Genomic DNA, 22065 nt, shown 5'->3' with positions numbered 1-22065 from the left:
AGGGCGCAACACCAGTTGAGGGTGCTATTTCCGTATTTTATGCATATACTAGGCGCGCCGCACTACAAGGCGCTGGCTCAGCTGCTCGCGCTAGCTCAGCTACTCGCGCCAACTTATGCCAGCTCACCAGGACTCAATCCCTTAAGGAATCGCTGCCAGAGGTATCACCCCATTTCATTGACAGATGTCATGAAACTAATAGGAATCACTGTCAATAATAATGACTCTACCCAATAAAAGGTGTCTTGGCATTAGCCTACTAGACCACGTCAGGGGAGGAACTTCACTGGTCACCACACTCCTTAAAGTCACGGTTTCAAATCAAAACCAAAAAAAAACTCAGCATACAAGCAAACAATGAAACAAAGAAATAAGATTAACACAAAACATGCATCTCTCATGCCATCTATATACCCAAAAGAAATAAAAATAACACAAAAAGATTATAGCAATGGCTTCTTGGGAGCCACTCAGCCTTAGCCAATTACAGAAATGGCTTCTTGGGAGCCACTCAGACTCAGCCAATCACATGGCTGTTTAGAGAGATGTGCTGTTGTGCTTTGGGCTTTTTGTCTGTTGTCTAAACCTGGGACGTTTCTTGCTTGCAATAACATAAATGATAAGACAGACTACAACATTGTGGACAGCTACCCTTTTGTCCAGCTTTCTCCTACACCATCACCCAAACACCATAGTCACATAATGTATAAGTCACGGTCAATTTGAAGCATAGATGACTCAGACTTTGACCAGCAGGGTGTGCTAACATGCACTCCGAACAACCCAATGAGTAAAAGGGTTTATGGTCACGAGTGATGCTTAGTCCATATAATGGGTGCGATGCTAGTCCATATAATGGGCGCGTCGCTTTAAAAGGCGCTGTTTGTTTTGGGCAAGATTAGGGACTTTAAAGAGCGCCCTATGGCCCGGAAAATACGGTACTTATGTTTTTATTCATTTTCACTACTTTACTGATAAATGAACCTAATTTGTGTAGCAACGGACTGTAAGCCATTAAAAAAAATGTTGATTATGTGGTGTTCTTCATTCTTGTTTTGTTTTTTTTTTAGTTATGTTTCAGCTATTTTTGATTTGGCTTTAAGTTTCGTTTTTGGATTTGGGATAACTTTTTTGTTTAGATTTTTGTTTTGTTTTTATTTGTATTGGAGATCACCCTTTTTTTGTTTAGTTATGTCTTTTTGCGATTTTTGATTTGCTGTTGTTTCTTCTTTTTCTTTTTAATTTGAGTTTGTGATTACCTTTTGTTAGTTTTATTTGTTTTCGGGCTTTTCACTTCAGATCCATCCAACTAAACAATACCAAACAAACAACATTTTTTTTTTATATCATAAAGAGTAACCAGAAAAAATTGTTTTGTAATAGACTTTAATGCAAACTAAATGTATATAGATATTCTTGTAATCAAACAAAAAATGATCATGAAATCTTTGTGACTGACAAACCTACTCTGTTCTGTAAGAATCCAGGCAAACCATAGACACAGAGCGAAATAACTGCATCAAATGGAGTGGGCTGGCTGCTCTCCAGCATCACTTCCACAGCTGTGGACCACATTGACTCCATTTGTAGGGTGGTGAAGTTATGCCATATGCGAGGCCTCACAGAACTGTATTTCCCATCCTAAACGTCACAGTTATCATAGATCTGAAGTTAACGATATGAGCGCAAAATAAGACCTGAAAGCAGCTGCCTCTTGGTCTGGTTCAACTGTCTGTGAGGTCTGACAGGATTGCCAAGGCAGCACAGTATAATTATACTTTGCTGCATGTTTGTCACTTTGCGGTTTCACAAAACATTTTTTTCTCCTTTCCTTACTTATAACGATGAGAAACACAATCTTCTGAGTCGCGGCCAAATCAAGAAATCGGAGGCGTTCAGAATGGGCTTTCGATCAAGCATTATCTGTAACAAATTAAAATACATGGTACTGAATGTTTATATGACAATCAACAAAAACGGGGATGTTTTTTCCTCTCAGCATAATAGTTTCAAAAGTTCCACGCATCAGCAACAATGCTGTTAAAACGATCCCAGTTCACATGGGACAATGCATGGCATTACAGGCAGCCATCCCTCAAGTCATACTACTTGTTTAGTACATTGTAGCGGAAGAAAAAACAGACCAAAAGCTGTGCAGTCATAACATTCACAAAACTGCAATTTCCACCAATCTGACTGGATAAATCAAATCAATCGATATTAAGCATTTTATGCATATTTTGTGTTTGGTTATGCTCCCTTAATTCACAGAAGCAATCATCTTTTTCATTGATCGCATTGGCAAATTAAGAGATTACAGCCACATTGTTTCCCATATACACATTTATCTATTCTGAACGTCACAAACAGATTTTGGTATGTATGAACTTTCTTTTGCTGCTCAGAGATGCGGCTCTGTTCCTTGTGTGTGTCTGTTACTCAGAAGTATCATTATTTAGGTTTGAAAGTGGTATTAGAGGCATCGACACAGTTGCCACTCTCGATCCCCTCAGGGAACTCCAGCAGGCGTAATGGCCATCTAGACTATTTTTGTTGCATATGGAAATGGAAGGGAACTGACCACAAGCACAGCAATTGATTTCTTTCCACTCAAACAGTTTAGAGAGCCTAACTCTGTTTCACTCAATTATAAACACAAGTATACAGTTTTTAAATTATCTTTGTTTAACAAATAAAGATATACATCTAACCCCGCATATTCGCGTTTCGGCACTCACGGGTCTTTTCAATACTTAATTTGTTTGGGCCCCAAAAATCTGTTACTGTACAATTTGCGCAAAAAGTTGGGGTTATTCAGCTTTTGGTTGAAATTTTAGGATAAATCTAAAGTGGACTATCATTTTTATAAAGGCAAACTGATTTTGAACTTTTCTGAACTGAGAAACTTAACTTACTAGCTGTTCAATATGTTAGTACTTTTGCACAACTTGCAGTTCTCTAACAAGGAGCTGAATAGCAAAATTCACCACAGTTGTTTGCTCCATGTATACATTTCCAAGGATGGACGGGCAGGTCCATGCCTTTCTGTGGCTCGACCAGTCTGCAACTCTGCTGCAACCTGCTAATGAAGCAGCGCAGTGGCCACATCCTGTTTCACACGGCAATGATCTGTTGTCAACTGTTAAGGTGTTGTCTTGATCGCAATGTCAAGATGTGAACAGCATCATGGAAAAGATATTAACGAAACCAGAAGTGCAAGCTGTGACTCAAAAGTGTCATTATTCCCACCTAAAATTGAAAAAAACTTGTTTTAGAAAATAGGGCACTAGTCCAACAGCAACTGGTGCATGTGCGCATTGTTTGGACATGGCACACAAATTACTTTGTAGAGTTTCTGCAGCTCTGTATTAATTGCGCACACAACAACATTGATGTTTGCATGCGAAGCAATGAAGAAAAAAATATAAGCACTACTATTTCATGTGTAAGCGTTTGTTGTTTTTGTTTCAGGCTCTAAAATATAATGCAAACAAACAGCCCGGAACATATTTTATGGTAACCCATTTGTTACTGTGCAAAACTAAAACCGTTTCCCAATCCCTTTGTGGCATGATGCGAGTTGCAAAAACAATCAAAGGTTTTAGTGTCTCCTGGGAAAACGATTCTACTCCAATGCATATTCACCAGAAAACCAACATTACACTTGATGAAGGTATTTTCTTGGAACCCAACTAAGCCATCTTCTCAACATCCCTGTGTTGTGAATCCAACCTCGTAAATGGTTCCATCCTCCCCACAAACGCAGTAACTACTCTCATGTGACTAATATCATTGTGTGGCTGGGATGAGTATAAAGGAGAAGGAAAACAACAAAGTGGCGGGAAGCATTTAAGGCATAGAATCAATGTCTGAGGGGTGCGGTGTAGTCAGTCAAACATGGCAAATGATGTCTTAACCTTGAGCAAGCAGGTGTAATGTGTGCACGGCATCAAATTGACATATCGGGAGGTGGGTGATCAAATAAGTGGAATTGATTATGCCATGCAGGTAAGTATATCAATTAGTGTTCAGAATAAACAAAGTAGCTTCCTCATCACCGCCAAAAACCAAAAGCAAGCTGCGGAGCGAATGAAAAAGCCAATCCAGTTACATGGTCAGTGGCACATTTTGGAGGGAAGTCACTGCATGAGTGTGCGCACAAGTGGCTTTTTCACACGTCCTCACCGTGACACTGCACGTCGACATCGAGAACTCTGGTTCACCCCACTCCAGCTGTTGGGAAGAGGGCAATCGCAGGGCAGGGAGATAGCTCTTGTCTATTATGACGGGATGAACATCATGCACACAACTGTGTAATCACATAGCACCACGCACAAAGGCTCCACGTCAAAGACCATCCCAACTAATGGCCAAAGCTTCATACTGCTAACGGGTGCTCAGGGAGGCAATGAGGTTTGGAGTCTATATATCCATGACCCCTGGTTGACTTCGATCCCCGTTCACCTCCCCCTTCATGACCTGGCAATGGCACCCTATTAGGATGGGGGGAGTGGGGTGGCGGGGACGGACAGACGAGTATGGGATCTCGTTGAATGGTGCACTCTGACACAAACACCAGAGAATTGACTACGCAAATCTCACAAATGGGGTCAGAGCTGGTGCTCAGCAATTTGTTTTGATTTTTTTTTCCCCTTCCCGACTTCACTCAAAGGCTTTCTCTCCTCTTCTCCTTGAGGAATTAGAACTGTAGGCGATCATGCGAGGCAATGATGCGCCACTGGAAGGCTATGAAAACTGGAGGACGATGATGCAGTGGCCTGTGGCCATTGCACACACTGCTTTAAAGCCGTCAGCTCTTGCTGTCTAACATAATGCATGCTCAAGCATCAATAACGTGGCAACTTTTAAAAGAGATCAAGAGGGAGTAACTTAAAAACCACATGATATTAAAATCCCCAATTCCTACTCACATTTTTCTTAATATATAATGTGTAATAATGATCACTGAGTATAACATCTACAACTACTACAATTTTTCAAAATCATGAAAAGAGCTTGATTTTGTATTTTTTTGAATGGTAGTTAGCGGGACAGCAAGGTAATAACGGGCTGAGTCAGAGAAAAGGTTGAGCTTCTCTCACTGTGTTACACAGACCCCTTATGAGTGCATCCCACTTTCTTGGCTCATCGTTTTTTTTGCGCCTGCATGCAGCCCTCAAGGAAGCTGGGTGCTTGTAATGACATGTACACACCTACAAAGAGCACAGATAATGACGGGAGCCAGTCAAAACAGTAGCATGGAGCTGTCTAAGTCCTCCTAGAACTTTTGTTCTAAACTGGTAAGCAGGTGACAGGCAACAAAGCAAGTTGGAAGATAAATGTGCGAAAACTCTTCCAAAGTTTGTTGAAGGGTATACATCAGAATGTTTTAATAGCTTGTATTTCTTAGGCAGGACATTTATTTGTGCATGTCCCTGGCCATAATACGGGGAGGTTAGTAACCGGCTGCTCTGTCTCTCTGATCAGGTTACAAAAGTGGGTGTGTTCCCGCTCTCCTCTGTCGCCTGCATGTCTGCCTCTCCCGCACTCTACAGCTCCTTCTGCCTCTCTTGCTTTCTTCTCACTCCATGTCTCTGCCCCTCTCTCTCTCTCTCTCTTTCAGAGGTTTGTGGTTTGCATCATCCAGCCTCATATGGCACCACTATGCACTCCGCTGTTCTTTTTTGCTCAACTGTGTTCCACCCGTTCTCTTTACTCCTACCATGTCCAGACGGAGAGCAGAGCTGCAGACAGTTCAAACTGGCTGACAGCCATGTGACTTCCTCCACCTGTTGACCTCTGCTAACAACTGACCCACCAGACGTCTAACAAAGTAGCAACACACTTCAATCGTTTGCACGGACCATGAGTAACAAAATGACAAACGACATGCTTATCTAGTCGGCATGCATATTGTTTCCGATAAAGTCGTAAACTGCAGCAACAAACGCCAGGTAACACAGAGTACAGTGCTAACCTTAAGTACAAGTACATATTTTTTGGCTTTTACCCTCCACATAGTACTGAGTGACTTACATGAGAAATGAATGTCACGGTGCTTTTGTTTGTAAGTGTGTGCTTCATGTATACACAAGAGTTGCAATCTCACCTTGTCCTTCTCATGAGGCAGTAGGCGGACAGGGGGCAGTGATTCCAGGGATACCATCCCAGTGCCGTCATTATGGGAGCTGCTGCGGCTGATGAACTGAAAAAGTGGACCCTGCTTTGCCACACGTCCATGGGCCACCGCCCTTTTGAGGGCCACCCTTAGCTGTTGGTGGAAGATGCCAGGCCCCATGGAACCGCTGCCTGACAGGTAGGCTGCCACATCAGCCTGGCACTTGAGAAAGCGCTCAATGTTTTTCAAGCAGGAGCCACCTGGCTCGTGGAGGCCCTCCAGTGCCCGCTTGATCAACTTGTTCCAGTCAAGTCCAGGTCTCTTCCCCAAATGGCTTTGGAAGCTAGCCACACTGCTGCTGCCGCCACTGCAGCCACCACTGCTGCCACCTCCGACTCCAGAACTGCCACTCCCTTTGGACTTGGGAAGAGCCAAGCGCCCAGGGTTGTCAGGATCCTTGTAAGAGTTGAGACCTTTGTTGGTAACCTTAAGGATGGTCCCATCTTTGACGCTAAGTTCTAACTGTTCCAGAATAGTCTTGCGGTCGAGGCCATGGGACATAGAGACAGCATTGCAAATGCGCTCCTCAGACGGTCGCTGCTTCTGTTTCTTGACCTTCTTGATTGCCTCGAGGATCCACTGGGTATATGTGGGGTTAGCCAGTTTCACCATGACTGCAGTCTCTCAGGGCGCGGTGGCCCTGGGGCCTTCCAACAATCACCAAAAAAAAAAAAGTCAACTACAGGCCAAAGACAGACACCTGGCCTGCGCCGAAGCGCCGCCCCCTCCTTTGCTTCTCGTTGTACTGTTTTCTCCTCTGCTTACTATCCCTTGTCTTGGGGCCGCACAGAAACTCCTTCTGAAGCAGAGTATGAACAACACGGTAGTAAGCAGCTGACCATAGCACAACCACCAAAACTAAGTTGTCCACCCAGTAAAATCAGTCCCATTCACTTCAGTCATAGGGCAGAGGCTGGTGTTGATGTAGGAACAGTTTTCTTCAACATAAAAAGTACAACAAAAAAAATTAAAAAATAATATACTAAGGCTGTGTCAACAACAAAATGGTCAGTTTACAGTCACTGGTAAAGTAAGCACATTTTCAATGCTAATTGCAAAAGGTGGCCATGTTCGCCAAGACATGAGTGACGAAGGTTTGTGTGGGTGTTTGTGATTAATTCTGGTTCTTTAAATTTCCCTGCCTCCACGGTCCTTGCTTTCACGTATCCTTTTTTCTTTTACTGTGTTTTTCAACTCCAGCAGTCTGGGATCCTCAACACCAGGACGGAGTAGACGGGGCTGATCACCCTCATGTCTATTGCAATTCAGTAGCACCACCCTGTATAAAAGAAGTAAAAAGAAGACAAAAGATGCAATTAAAAATACATCTCAATAGAGCATCAATTCAGATGACATTTAACCCAAGGAAGGAAATAAATTAAAATTGATAGTGAGGGACCAAGAACTAACACAGGTATATAAACTAAGTCCTACTTGCATTGCTTGCAATGAATTCGAGTAACATTGCCAATCACACGTTTCAAATTGCTACAAAAAACATTCCGTTTTAAATGTTCCTAGATTAAAGAGACTACCAATACTATCGTTAGGAACTAATAGTTAACAAATATACTCATTCTATTTTAGCTTACAGAAGAAAATAATTCAGACTTCAATCAAGCATTTATAAAATGTACGGTATAAAGTTAAACCACCTGCCTAGTTTGTGGGAAGCCTAAAAACAATGCAGTCAAAACACATTGTGCGCAAACATTAGCCGAGAGGCTAAGCTCAAAAATCAAAGCTTTGTCAGTTGGCCCACATCGCTCAAGTGTTTCTTGTAGTTTTGTTTACTCTCACTGGTGCAATAAGCAGACAAGTGTGTGACTACAAGGCTTCCCGCTAAACGCTGTTCTTCAGCAAGCTAACCTTAACAGCTAGCCTGTGTGCTAACGTTACGACTGTGTTACTAACGTTAGTCAAGCCAAAACGTAAACAGTGACAAACACGCGGTTAGCAAGAACACCAGCAGGAAATAAGCAATCTCGTTCATTTGCAGCCACAACAACAGCAGCATCGCAACAACCGCGGCCAATAAACTCTATTAGAATGTCATTCTCTTATTAACGTAACATCGCGGCCTTGTATTGGGCACAATGCAACTTGCTGACGGTCATATCAGCTAGCGGGCAAGTGCAGGAATTAAGGTATCAGAGGCAAACATCGTGCACCATTTAACACAGAGCGACCCGCGGTTTTCAAGCTTCGCCGCGGGACAAGATCCACTGACCGCTTCGACGAGTCCCAGCGAGCGATCCCCACCTTGCTGACGTCCGCCCTCCGCTCCGCCGCCAGCCTCCCTCCCACGTAACACTCCGCCAGCTTGTGCTGCGGTGAAGACAAGGCCGCTGGAGCCGAGCGGCTAAGGCCTCGGCTCCCCTCTCCGTCCCTCCCCCCACCCTCCTCAGTGCTCAGCAGCCCTCCGTACCCCTCGCTCCTTCTTCCTCTCGAGGTCCCCCCGAAAAAGCCCGAGCTCCGGTTCTGGTTTGCTGGTGGTGGGGAGTGTGGGGGGGGGGGGCGGGGGTCGAAGCGCCGATCGAGATACGCTGTTTACAAAAGAGCGCGGAGCCCCTCCGTCCCGTTTACGCTGTTACTCACCGGAATTCCGTGTCGATCCGCCGGGGGAAGGGTGCCAAAACCGCGCAAAACGGAGACAACAACAAGCCTAAAAATGCAGCCAGAGACCAGAGGCTCTCGAGCCGACGCCATCTTTGAGTGAAACGGAGCACGGCGGTGGGGGAGGGGTAACGCTGAACCGTCAGGCTTGGGCCAAGGGACCGTCTGCATGGTGCGAGGCGAACATCCAGGGGAAGAAACATTCACAGCAAGACGGTGGGGGCGGCGGGGCGCTGTTGCTATGAGAGGTCTACGGATATTGCCTGGGCACGTGAAATGGAAGAAAGGGACAGATGGTGGTGGTGGTGGAGGGGTGCGGGGGAACAGTTGAGGTAATCTCACTGTCTCTGTTGTGCCACAGTCGAGCAGGAGACGATTCAAGGGAACGTCTGCATTTTTCTTCGCGGCTGCAGGGGGAGAAAATCCAATCAAACCCAATGAGAACGCGTTTAACGTTAGACAGTATGTAAAGGCATTGAGACCTGAAAAAGATTGACGCATGCATTCAGTCCACAAATGATCCAAATCATAACAGTTATCTATAATGGTCGTAGAAAACTCGCGGAGAACTGTAGACAACCGATGTACAGTATCGATTACCCAACACAATATGGTCTTTCCGCTAAGAAACAATTATGATAGCTGTCTTATTCATTAAACATGGTGTTTCATGTTTAATCATAAACGTGTGGCATCATTCGTGCTCACTTACAAGGTGTGGAAGACGAAAGTCTACAACAGAGTAGTCTGCCCTCTAGAGACTATAATGAGTTTCATAAAATTAGAATAAATAATTATAAGAGACTCAAATTAGACACAATTTGTCTGTAGATAAGAAAGTGGTTATGATTGCTTATTTATATAATTCAGAGGTCTGCAACCCATCAGGCACATGTTGAAAATTCTAATCGGCTATTATTTAGAAAATATATTTTAGGTTCAGTGAAATAGTCCTTAATTCAATTGGACAGCTGACTGCATGATCCACATTTAATAAAACGATGACAAAACAGACGGTATTTTTTGGTTTGTATTTTTGTCTGACTGCAGGTGGATAATCTAGGTTTGCGTCTAATTTCATGAATAAATGGATTCCTTAAATAAATATTGTGTTTTGGTTATGTAAATGTTTTTATTGCAGTGTTATAGTCACTGTAGATGTCAAAATGTTTTTGAGGCTCCCTGTGTTTTTTTTCTGTGGGAAACGGCTTGCAACCAGTTCAGGGTGTGTCCAACCTTTTGCCCAAAGTCAGCTGGGATATACTCCAGCACAAGTGCAACCATACATGCATGAGCTGTAGAAAACGAATGGGTGGATTTTTAATGAGTCTACTGATGAGTTCACTGTGCCAGAGGTCAGCTCTTAATTATGATGATAAAAATCAAGAACATACATTTTAATATGGTATTTAATGTGACACATATGTATCATCGTTAGGGTCATCCTAAATTCATAATATGCATGTAATTTGCATGTGCAAACTTCTGACCTAATTTTTCGGTACAGAAATGCCTAAAAAAGAAAAAAAACTGTGATTAAAAGAGCTGCTGTCATATTAATCATGACTAGAATACCACATTGATTATTATAACACACATTGCCCATTAAATCATTAAGATTCACCAGGAAAGCTTTAATTAAAAAGCCAAACAAATTAAAATAATAAATTGTGGGAAAACAATTTTCACATCCACACAAAACTTGCATTTGGACACTGACGGCAGTCTTGTTCAATTACCTTCAGATGCTGAAAACCTCCCAGGTGAAAATTAAATCATCTGCAGCTTTTGAGTAAATCCGTGTGCATGGCAGTCCTCAGAGACACAATGTAGCGTCTCTTAAGGGGAGCAATTAGACATGAGTTTTCCCATGCTGGAGGGATCTTGTGAGCGGGTGAGCTGCTATGGGTTGACAAAGTGATCATCAAATTAAAGTGTCATGGCCACGCTTTAATCGCTGTTTATCTGGTATAGACTCCAGTACTTCTTGAGGGACAGATAAATCACTTCTGCAATGACAAGGCACTCATTATAATTAATGCATGTGTTATCATACGAATAAATAACGTGGTCATCTTAGCTACTACATCGCCTCTTGAGGACTCACATATGACATTAGCGTGTACTGTGGGTCAGCTAACAGATGGACAATACTCGGGAGAAGCCAACGCCGTCTCTATCCAGCTATGAATAAATAATGGCATACAGCATGATCCACAGCACAAACTGCCCAACAATATACAACAAAACAGCCCACTCAGGGTGGCCAATGTGGGCGGCGGGGTCAAGTTGTTTCTTCCTAGTTATCGGGAAAGATGTTTTTTTTAGGTCAAAATAGAGCAGGGAAAACAGTCTGGCAAATATTTAGATGCTTCACATGAGTGACTCCTTTTTCTTTAAGGTGCTTGTTGGAGGAAGTCATTCTTAGAACTTGACCAATTTCATTTTAAACTGTGTTGGTCAGGTATTAAAATGGAAATGGTAATCAGAATCAGAATCAGAAATCCCTTTATTGTCATTGTACTCAAGTGTGCAACGAGATTAGAGAGCTCCCCTCTCCAGTGCAATACAACAATAATTCAGATAAATATATAAATTAGATAAATAAGAGAATAGTTAGTGCAATGGAAAATAATACTGAATAGGATATATAAAAACACATCACGTTGCTGTTCTGCAAGGTAAGGGTGGTCGTGTGTGTGTGTGAGAGTTTAGAATGGAGATGGCGAAGAACGTTACAACAAAAATCAATAAACGCTGCTTTAATTTTTAAAGCCTACATCTGAGTTATTTTTAACTGACTACAGCTAGTGTTTTCTCGTTTTGCTTTAGTATACAGGAGAAGCGTTTGTAAAATGCTGTGAAGCATTTAATCTCGATCCTAATGATGTAGGGCAATGTTGAGTTTGAAAATACTGTACTGTAGTGATTTTTTTTAAAATTGTAGATGTTTAAGAAGTATACTTTTATTGTAATCACTTAATTCTCGTAAAAGTTCATTGTAAAATATGAACAAAAGCATTTAGTTTTAATTTCCGACCACTTCCACGTAAATGTTTTGGTATTAACTGGCCTGGAGACAAGGAAATAAGTAATCCAAAGGCTTCCTTTAATCCTCTTAATCCCTCCTTTTAAAATGTATATTCTCTTTGCACCCACCTGCTCGATCCGTGAGCCCTCAGTATGTGACACCAAGGTCCACCTGCCCCCCCTCCAGAAACTCAGATGTGCTGCAGCTAGTCCTGCTTTACTTCTTTCTGGCATTTTGTAGCCCATTTCAAAATGATGATCGTTGTTTGTCTCATTTCTTTTTGCAGGTGCGTGTAAAATCCCTCATTGAGTAAGAGCTTTAAACTAGAATTTGACTGATTAAATGTTAAGATTCAGTTGTCACTAATGGATTGAGTCTGTTAACAATTCAATGTTTACAGACTTTGTAAAACGGACCCCAGGACATTGTATAGACAAGATTAATAAAAATATGAGTAATTTAATATCAAGTCATTCGTCCATTGGAGACTCCACAGTTTTGGACATCACAGTTACTGAATTAAGTCCAATTGTTTATTTCTTTGTTACAGGACAATAATGGAAAAACACTTTATTGCCTGAAAAGGCTGTAATTTGGCTAGTGACACTCTCACACAAAATAGAACGGCTCCAGCTCACCCGTCGAAAAAGTAAATATTTATTTGTTGAATTCTACTGCTTGGAAATTACCCAAGAGAGTGGAGAAACAGATTTTTTTCCTTTCTTTTTTAAAAATAATTCATGTCCCTTATTGTTTCAGACTATCTTTTTATTATTATTATTCAATAGAATCCCATAAACGTTACATTCATTTTCTATACTGCTTTTCCGATTCAAATTTGAGGGGAAGTCTTCAGGCAAAAGGGAGATCACAACCTGGACTGGTTGATTCAGAGCAATTCGTACATTCTAACATACTACAGTATATAGATAGAACTGTATGGTGGAAGGATATGAATGATTTTGGAAATAGAACCTTTAGTTACCATGTATCTAAGGTAACAAACCAATTCCTATGCTTTACTGTCTTCAGCCATTGAGTTACTAAATAATCAATTTTCACTATTTTGTCAAAATTGGGGCCAGAGTTGCATAATTTGAGTTTAGCCATCTCAGGTCTGGTATCCATAGGGTTGTGGATTTTGATTGAACATAATATGAACATTGGTCAATAACTGCGTCTTGGGCTGACAATGTGGCTAATTGGGTTTAAATATGCAATCGCTTTGGTCTACACAGTGACAGGCCGCAGCGACAGAATGCATAAGCAGCAAAGAAGCCCGTGCTGACCACATTTGTGAGTTCCTGTTTTTTTTGGGGTGGGGGGAGTGCTGCTCTTTGATTAGAGTGAGGCAGTGTCCATGACTGCTTTTTTTGTCCGTGTGAATCTAGCAAGCTTCCTGCTGGGCCTGGCTCATTGCCAAGTCCCCAAACTCTCAAACCAAGTGAAGCCTCCTCTCCTGAAAAGAGCTGAAATGTACAACGGAAATTTCCAAGCCCAAGACTGTGCCCCCACCCATAGAGTAAAGAGCACTATCCTTAACCCACCCTCCTTGTGACACATGCTCCCTCCCCTGCCCGAAATCTAAAGAGACAGACAGCAGCTGGAAGGTGAAGTGCAGCTTGTTGGTACTGAGCACCAACTCAAAGCAGACACCTCTGGTCTGTTTACTCCAACATTCTTAAAATGGTGCCTCCTTCACTTGTGAAGTGCACTAGACCTCCGCAGATTACACCTGTTCATCTGACACAAGCAGCAAAGACTTCTTGGCTTGACAAATCAATTGTTCTGCTGTAGTTAACAGTCGTTTAAGTGGCTGTGCACTTGCATCGGGCCTTTGACAAGCCCATTAACATTAACTAATAGGTGCGACTTTAACACCATTAAGAACAGTCCGGAGATAAGGGAGCAGTTATAGTGGTAAACATCTCTGAAGCTGTGTGGATGCTTTTCATGAGTGTCCTCCAGAATTATTGGCACTGTACTGAAGGGTCTGCGATTTGTGAGGGATTAAGAGGGCATGTTTGTTTAATATGTGGGAGTTTGTTTAATATAATTTCCCGTATTTCATTTACTGCCTTTAATTCACCTGTTTAAATAGGCACTAGTTTGTTTTTCGGCAGTTTACTGTGATTGTGTTTTGCGTATGTCACGCGAGAGTGCAGTGCACAAAAATATTACTGCGCGCGCGGCGAGTTGAAAACTTTTGAGAGACATTTTTTACGAGTACGGAGCAGTTGAGTGAGTCGCCACGGATAAGTTTAAGTGAGAAGTTGAACGGCGAGCGTGTGACCGCAATCAGGAGACCGTGAACACGCTTCGAGAGGTGAATGCGCGTTCTCAGCACGGCAGCCGACCGAGACATCGAGCGTGAGTTGGCAAGCTAGGCTAACTCACACGACGGAGACGAGAGGACACCCGAAGCCATTAGCGGTGTGTCGCAGTCAACAGCGGTGGACTGTGAGCATCAATTGGACTGATCCACCGTCATCGCAGCAGCCACCCACCCTCGCCATTTGGACTCCTCCCCGACGTTCGACAAGCTGGTGTACTCGCTCACTCGCCAGCGGAGGAGCAGTTTCTCCTCCTCAATACCAGTAACCGCGGCAACGTTGGCCAGAACATTCAGTAATATTAATTTGGGCGCCCAACTAAATTTATGTTGCTATATTTGGTCATATAAAGTGAAGATTATTAAGCAATTATTTGGTTGTAATAAATTGTATTAAGTGTTGAATCTGGTTTCCTCTTGCTCTCTCTACACCACAGTTGGATTGAGTTAATTCGGTTTGAGTAATTTGGTAGATTCAAGTAAGTAGTTAAGGCATCCGCAACACCCCCTAAGGTGAAACACATACAGTCCTCTAAGCTGCGGCACAGGCACCCTTGTTAAGTATGTGTTCTCTAGCTTCTAATTATTTCAGTTTTTGTTTAAATCATCTAGTGGCAACATTTAAAAACAAATAAGAGGAAAATCCAACCATTAATTCATCCGCTTCTCCTCACAAGGGTCGCGGGGGTGCTTGAGCTATCCCAGCTGTCTTCAGGAAGTAAGTGGTGTACACCCTGAACTGGTGTCCAGCCAATCGCACGGCACCCATAGACAAACAACCACTCACGCTCACAATCACACCTAGTGACAATTTAGAGCAGGGGTAGGGAACTCCGGTTCTTGGAGAGCCATATCCTGCCTGTTTTAGACCTTTGCCTACTCCAAACACACCTGATTCAGATTAGATTTTTTGGAGTAGGGAGAAATCTAAAACAGGCAGGCTATGGCCCGGCTGAAACCGGAATTCCCTACCCCTGATTTAGAGTGTTCAATCGACCTACCATGCATGTTTTTGGAATGTGGGAGGAAACTGGAGTACCCGAAGAAATCCCACGCAGGCACAGGGAGAACATGCAAACTCCACACAGGAAGGCTGGAGCCTATATTTATATATATAAATATATCCATCCATCCATCATCTGTACCGCTTCTCCTCACTAGGGTCGCGGGGGTGCTGGGGCCTATCCCAGCTATCTTTGGGCAGTAGGCGGGGGACACCCTGAACTGGTTGCCAGCCAATTGCAGGGCACACAGGGACGAACAACCATCCGCACTCACACTCATACCTAGGGGCAATTTAGAGTGTTCAATCGGCCTGCCATGCATGTTTTTGGAATGTGGGAGGAAACCGGAGTACCCGGAGGAAACCCACGCAGGCACGGGGAGAACATGCAAACTCCACACAGGATGGCCGGAGCCGGGATCGAACCCACGCCCGATGCTGTTTCTCACTGTGAGGCCATCGTGCTAACCAGTCGTCCACCGTGCCGCCGTATATAAATATATATAAATATATTATTATTTACATACAGAATGCAGCAATTGTTCAACAGTGTAGCGGAATCTTTCTCAGAATTCACAGATGAGCTCGGACACTGTAATGATGACTGTTTTTATTGCACTTCATCTCTTTGGTCAAATTAAACACAATTTAAGACGCTTATTTTTGGAATGAATTACTTCTTCACACAGCCGCATGTATGGCTTCGGTGGTTTTGCCCGCTTGGAATCTCGCTCTCAGTTAAAGTGCCAGTACACACAACGATATACCATACATATTTCGTACAATAATACATTGTTCTGCTTCAGGTGCAAACATTTGAATTCTATACACGCAGGGCCCATCACAGGGGCAGATGAAAATTACCTTCTGACCTTGCCTAGACAACCCTTTTAAAAAAAAAAAAAAATCTAATCCTCCATCCTCTATTCCCAAAATGGGCATCCGTCGACGACGATCATTCCATCCGGATGGAATGCCCATCTCTGTCAATCATTACCCATGAAATAGCTCTCACCTTCATAAAGGTTGGTGATCCCTGCCCTATGGCATTCACTTTTCATCTTTGCATGGTGGTGTTTTGACTGGCATTTGTAGATGCTGTGGCAAACTGTGGTAACCGACAATGGTTTTCTAAAGTGTTCTTGAGCTCTTGCGACTATATCCTTTACGCAATGAGGCCAGGCCGGTTTTTAATGCAGTGCCGCCTGAGAGATTGAAGGTAATGGGCGTTCAATGTTGACTTTGCTGCTTATGTGCGGAGATTTCCCAGATTCTTTGGATGTATTATGGACCGTAAAATATATTATGTGTCTACACTTCTTGCAATTGTGCATTGAGAATCATTATTCTTGAACTGTTGGACAATCTGCTTACACGGTAGCTCACAAATTGGTGAACGTCATCTCCTCCTTGTTTTTGAATAACTGAGCCTTTCGGAGCTGCTCCCTTTATAAACAATCATTACACTTATCTGTTTACAATTAACCTGTAAACCCGTGGAATAACAAAATTGAGTTCACTTGTGAAGCTTTTTGTGCACTTTAGCTTCTTGTGACATTTTATTCCGAAGCGCAATACCCCAAACCTTTTCTTAGTAGTGCGTACAAGCTTCTTTTTGTAATGTTATTATTGGAACACTGGTAATGTTGGTAATGTTCAAATTTGTATCGCCTTTGTTCAAAGAATTTGGCTTGAGGGCTGAACGGTGCAAGGACTTGTTACTGATGACTGAAAAAAATGATCGAATAAGCCAAGAGTTTCAGACAGGTTACCTTGGTTGATTTGCAGAACTATTGTGCTTGACTTCATGCATGTGTAATGTAAACCTATACCTTGAAGTGGATTATGCCACTATTTACTCAACAGCCTGTATAAGGGTGAAGCTAGGCATGTTGCTGTCCATCAATATGCCATGTTACATTGAGAACGGAATGTTTAAATGGCCCGCATGATCAGTTTCTCGTCATGTGTCCTTCCAATCGCCGTGTTTAATCAAAAATGCAGTCCAATTAGAAGTGGAATAAATTGTTCTCATCTTTCCTTCACCATCCCTTATCAGTGAAGCATCCCAGTCTTCAACCACAAAGCTTCATCTATCCTTCCATTATCTAAGTCGCTTCTTCTCACGAGGGTCGCAGGCGTGCTGGAGCCTATGCCAGCTTTCTTCGGGCAATCGGCGGATTACACCCTCAATTGGTTGCCATCTAATCGCAGGGCACACAAAGACAAGCAACCATCCACACTCGCAATCACATCTCGGGACAATTTGGAGTGTTCAATTAACCTAACCCATTGCTTCTCGAGTAATTTCTGTTACGCCCCCCCCCCACTAGCAAGAAGAAAACAAATTTTCTCCCCCAGCCCACCACCGACTCTCGCTATAATTAATAGCATTTTTGTTGCAAAATAAACCTACACCGTAGAGTTAGTATTCACTGCGAACAATAGGCAATGAGAGCGCCACTGCCAACTACTGGAGTGGCTGTGCAATTACACTTTATTGCAGTACTGCGGAAAAAAGCACCTTCCCCACGTCTCCCCTAAGCATCGCACCGCACCCCCGCAGGGGGGCGGCCCTACTATTTGAGAAGCACTGACATAACCTACCGTGTATGTCTGGAGTACCTGGAGAAAACCCACACAGGCACTTAAGTTTAGGTTACTTGACAGCTCTTCTCACAAAGGCTAACTAGAGGACAAAGTAAAAAAAAAAAAAAGGGGGACAAGAAAAGAGTACAAAATGATTACAAAAAAGGATGACAATTAAGATACTAAGAAGCAGCATAATTCAAGGTCATTGTGACCTTGGTAGGTCCTATAGTTGCGTTGTTTCACCTTGTAAAAAAAGAAAAAAGACGAACATTTCTCCCAAGATTATGCTTCAGCGCATTTTCACACGACAAACAATGCCTGAGTTATATGACTGTTTGGTCTGCAGACCTCCCAGGTCCAAGAGCAGCAGCTCTGTGGTGTTTGCAGAGCAGGATGACAACAATGCAGCCTCCACGATTCTCTCGCACATTCTTGTGGGCCTGCTGCTCGGGGGAACTTAACCTCACGGGCTCAACCAGCTTTGTCGACATCTTCACTTCCCGCCACCACCATAACCCCCTTCCCGCTCCTTCCCAGTTACCTCCTCCCTCTTTTTTTTTTCCCCCCAACCCCACACAAGACTTACACAAGACCTTCTTAAGCGACTCCATTAAAAGGAATGAGAAGAGTTATGTTAAAAAGCATGCGGTTAATCGGTTTGTAGTGAATGCAAATGATCTGACTCCTTAATTTGATTAGCACGAGCCAATATAGTTGCATTTTAAATTAGAAGCCAAGTATCACACTCTTAAATCACTGCCGACTAATGGGAGCATAAGTTGTTCTCATAAATGATGAAGCCGACACAGTCCTCAATGAAATTACAAAGCGAGTAACGATCGGTGCCTCTCTAATGTCAACTGTGGCGAATCTGTATTTAATTCAATAGAATCCCTAATTGAATAATTGAATTCCTCCCTGTGTAAAGATATTCATGTTTGTCTGCCGCCGATGCGAGCAGGAGGCTGCTGATGGAGCTTGTTATGCAATCACAGTGAAATGCATCAAACACACAGATGATGCTGAGAGATATGTAACAACATGACAGTCTCGTTGTATGTCATGCTGAAAAATGGCTTCATTCAGGATGGATGACACTGACGGAGGGTTTTAGGTTTATTTTTCCATTTGAACAGGAATATAAACAAGTGTCATTCGCACACAAAACAAGATTGAAGGGATGCACTGGTGTTTTAAAGTTCTATTTTTGGGTCACAAAAAAATTAAAGACACACCCTTGAGTCAGTTATTATGAAGCTGGCAGACAAAACCAGATTCAGGTAAATCCTTATGCCAGACACTTCTGCTTTGTTGGAACAGCTTGTTGAAGACAATTAATCGTTCCAGTATGACTGTGCCCAGTGCATAAAGTAAGATCCAGAATTTGTAGGCATGGTTGGATGAGTTTGGTGTGGAAGAATTCATTATTAACCTTGACCACCACCCCCATCAAAAATGTTGGATTGAACTGGAACATATATTTGTACACAAGTGCGCTAACTAGGATTAAATGAAAACTAAATTTGCCTGGATTGCCCGCTGTTAGCGTGTGCGGCCACTTAGTGGCAGTGTGAGTATTTGTTTTCTTTTCTTTTTAGTGTGTTTAAATGTTTTAATGTTATTAAAGTTTTCTGTCATTGTGTTTAAATGTTGTCAGTGTACGTTCTCAGTAATTTAGCTTTTTCTAAATGTCGTTAACTGATTTGCAGAGATGGGCATTCTGTCTCGGCGACGGAATGGCCCATCCGTTCGTCCCGGACGGATACCCATTTGGACGAATGATGGATCTTTCAAGGAAGTGGTTTTTGTTGTTTGAATAGGAAATTAATATGCTTTAAATAATCTTTATGAAAAATGAAATCTCTGCCATTAGCCTCTCGTCATGCACGAACGCTTTTTTGGGGGGATTTCTGAGATTGAAAGACTTGTGAAATGCAAGGACGTAAGAGCTTTAAAAGAACGAGGACGGATGGGGACGCAGGACGATTATTTTTGAATAAGTTAAGTGACCATCTCTGCTATTTTGGTTATAAATGTTTTTAAGTGTGGTGTCTTTGCTTGTGTGAAGCACATTGAGTTGCCTAAATCTAAATGTGCTACATAAATTCAGCTGCCTTGCCTTGCTTGTCATTCAGGTACACCTTGTAGTTACATTAAGAAGTAGAAGAAGATAGTCGCATCTCGTTTCAACTCAACTTATTTTTTTGCAGCACAGGGAGAGCATGTGTTTGTGAGTATTGTTGAGATACTCGTCTGTGTACATTCCAGCAGCGTTTTTGCATGAATATTTGTTTTGAGGGATGGGACTGCTGTGAGTAGTATGCTAATTGTCATTTGAGGTTCATTGCCGCATTCCATAAAACTATTGATAGAATTAAACAAAACAAATTGTGATTTATATCTGAGTGTTTCAAGTGTGCACAGTGTAATTCTCCTAATTTTTATTTTTAGTTTTACTGTTGATTTCCACAAGATTGAAATAGAAGGCTTGAAACCAGCAACATTTGACTCTTTCTTGAGGGACTGTTCACTACCTGCCAAACTCTACTTAGTGTGCTCAGGAAGTGAAGACTATTGCCATACAAATTTGTGGGAATAGCATAAAAGATTGCATAGGTTGCACTAGTTTGCAAGTAGCATGATGTTGACACTGTACGTAGGGTCATAACTTTAAAATTCAATATATTTTTTACTTTGTTTGCATTTTCAGGCATATTCGGTATTCCTGAGGGAGCAATTTTTTGTAGTTCACTGTTATTTTATATTGTTCCACATTTGATGTACTGTCGAGTCAAAAAATGTTTTAAAGGAAGGCTTCATTTTTTCATGTGCCGCTTGATTGCGAGTAATTAATTAGTTTAGCTTAGAAAACGCATAAGAGTTGAATAAAACAACTTTCTAGTGATATATTTCACTTTTATGCCATCATTTTCATGAACTGCTGAAGTACTCACCATTCACTTAATATTCAGTACAAATGCTTTAAAACAGGTTTTTAGACCTCAGCCCCCTTTGAACCATGTGCACAGAGGCTCCCACACACATCCCGTGCTGATGAACTTTTGTGTTTGAGGTCATCAATCCAAGGAAGTGAATATAACCTCGCCACGGCATATGCAGCAGTGTGGCCTGAGGCTGCGAGTTCTTCTCTGACCAGCAGATACAACAACAAGTCCTTTTACTGCTCAAGCCATTACAGATAACGCACAGACAGTTCGGCACTCATAATTCATGTCTATTTATTTAACACTGACGCAAACATCCACTGATTTATAATTACAGTCATGCTTCTATCATGGCGGTCTCAATGTCATGAGGAGCACGTCTGCCTCGCAGTTAAGAGGTTCTGGGTTTGAATTCATCTTTGGCCCTGCTGTGTAGAATTTGCGGTTTTTCCCTGTACTTGTGTGTGTGTGTGGGGAGGGGGGGGGGGGGCTGGGGGTGTGTGTGTGTGTGTGTGTGTTTTTTTCCCGGGTACTCTGGCTTCCTCCCTCATTTCATAAGCATGCCTGTTCGGTTAATTGAAGACTGGAAATTGCAGTGCACTTTGCAATCTCTGGGGAGCAGCTGGGGAAGGAAGGCGCCTTGTTCAAGTACACCTCGTATCACTCAAACCTGGGGTTCTTAGACAATACTTTGCCTGTACAGACAGTGAGAATTATGAACACCATGCATTAGATGCCACCCAATATAAGACATTTATCAATAAATCACTGTATCAAGAAGTGTATGCTCATAGCAATCACAATGTGTATGGAGGTGTGAGTGTTGAAACCTTCTTAAAGTCGAATGTTGAGTTTGATGGACACAGCTGATTTAATTGGCTGATGGCACTTTTGAGATCAGAAAAAAACAGCTGTATTTCCCCAATTGTTCAAAAAAATATACATTAACACATCACAAAATAAGACAAAGATGATGAAATTCAAACAACCAAAAATGCTCTAAAAACGCAACTCTGCAAAAAAAAATAAAAAATGTCTCATTTGTGCCAATTTTCTCTTTCTTGTGATGTTAAAAAATACAACATTACGAAGCAATGAGTTTCCTGTAATTCACATCTTTATTGTTTTAAGTGTTGAGTATTTTATTCAGAACATATTTTCTTAAGTTAATTAATTAGTATTATTATTAACTAGTAATTAGTCAGTTATTGAAATTTTATTCTTCCCATTATGGGAATTTGCATCTAAATAAAAAAAATCCATCTCAGTCGGGTTTAGATGCAACACATCTGGGTGAGATCAATGGAAAAACAAATCAGTGCAGGGTAGCTAGATAATGCTGTGCTTTAAAGCAATGTATCTCCAACT

At 42.2% G+C, this 22065-nt stretch overlaps 1 protein-coding gene across 1 annotated transcript in view; it reads right to left on the bottom strand.

Moving 5' to 3' along the window:
• The window catches only part of kat6a (K(lysine) acetyltransferase 6A), a 38380-nt gene extending 29451 nt beyond the window's left edge, over positions 1-8929 (bottom strand). The window contains exons 1-2 of the mRNA XM_088301017.1: positions 8777-8929; positions 6110-7457 (exon numbers count right to left, since the gene is read on the bottom strand). Of these exons, the coding sequence (XP_088157143.1) occupies positions 6110-6790 (681 nt within the window). The 5' untranslated portion in view covers positions 6791-7457; positions 8777-8929. The remainder of the gene's footprint in view (positions 1-6109; positions 7458-8776) is intronic.
• Between the last annotated feature and the right edge of the window lie 13136 nt (positions 8930-22065).

This window comes from Idiotropiscis lumnitzeri, chromosome 1 (genome assembly GCF_059441095.1).
Source record: "Idiotropiscis lumnitzeri isolate Australia: NSW breed Sydney's pygmy pipehorse chromosome 1, RoL_Ilum_1.0, whole genome shotgun sequence".
NCBI lineage: Eukaryota > Metazoa > Chordata > Actinopteri > Syngnathiformes > Syngnathidae > Idiotropiscis > Idiotropiscis lumnitzeri.
Note: the sequence above shows the minus strand (reverse complement) of the source record. Positions and strands in the feature narration are given on the sequence as shown.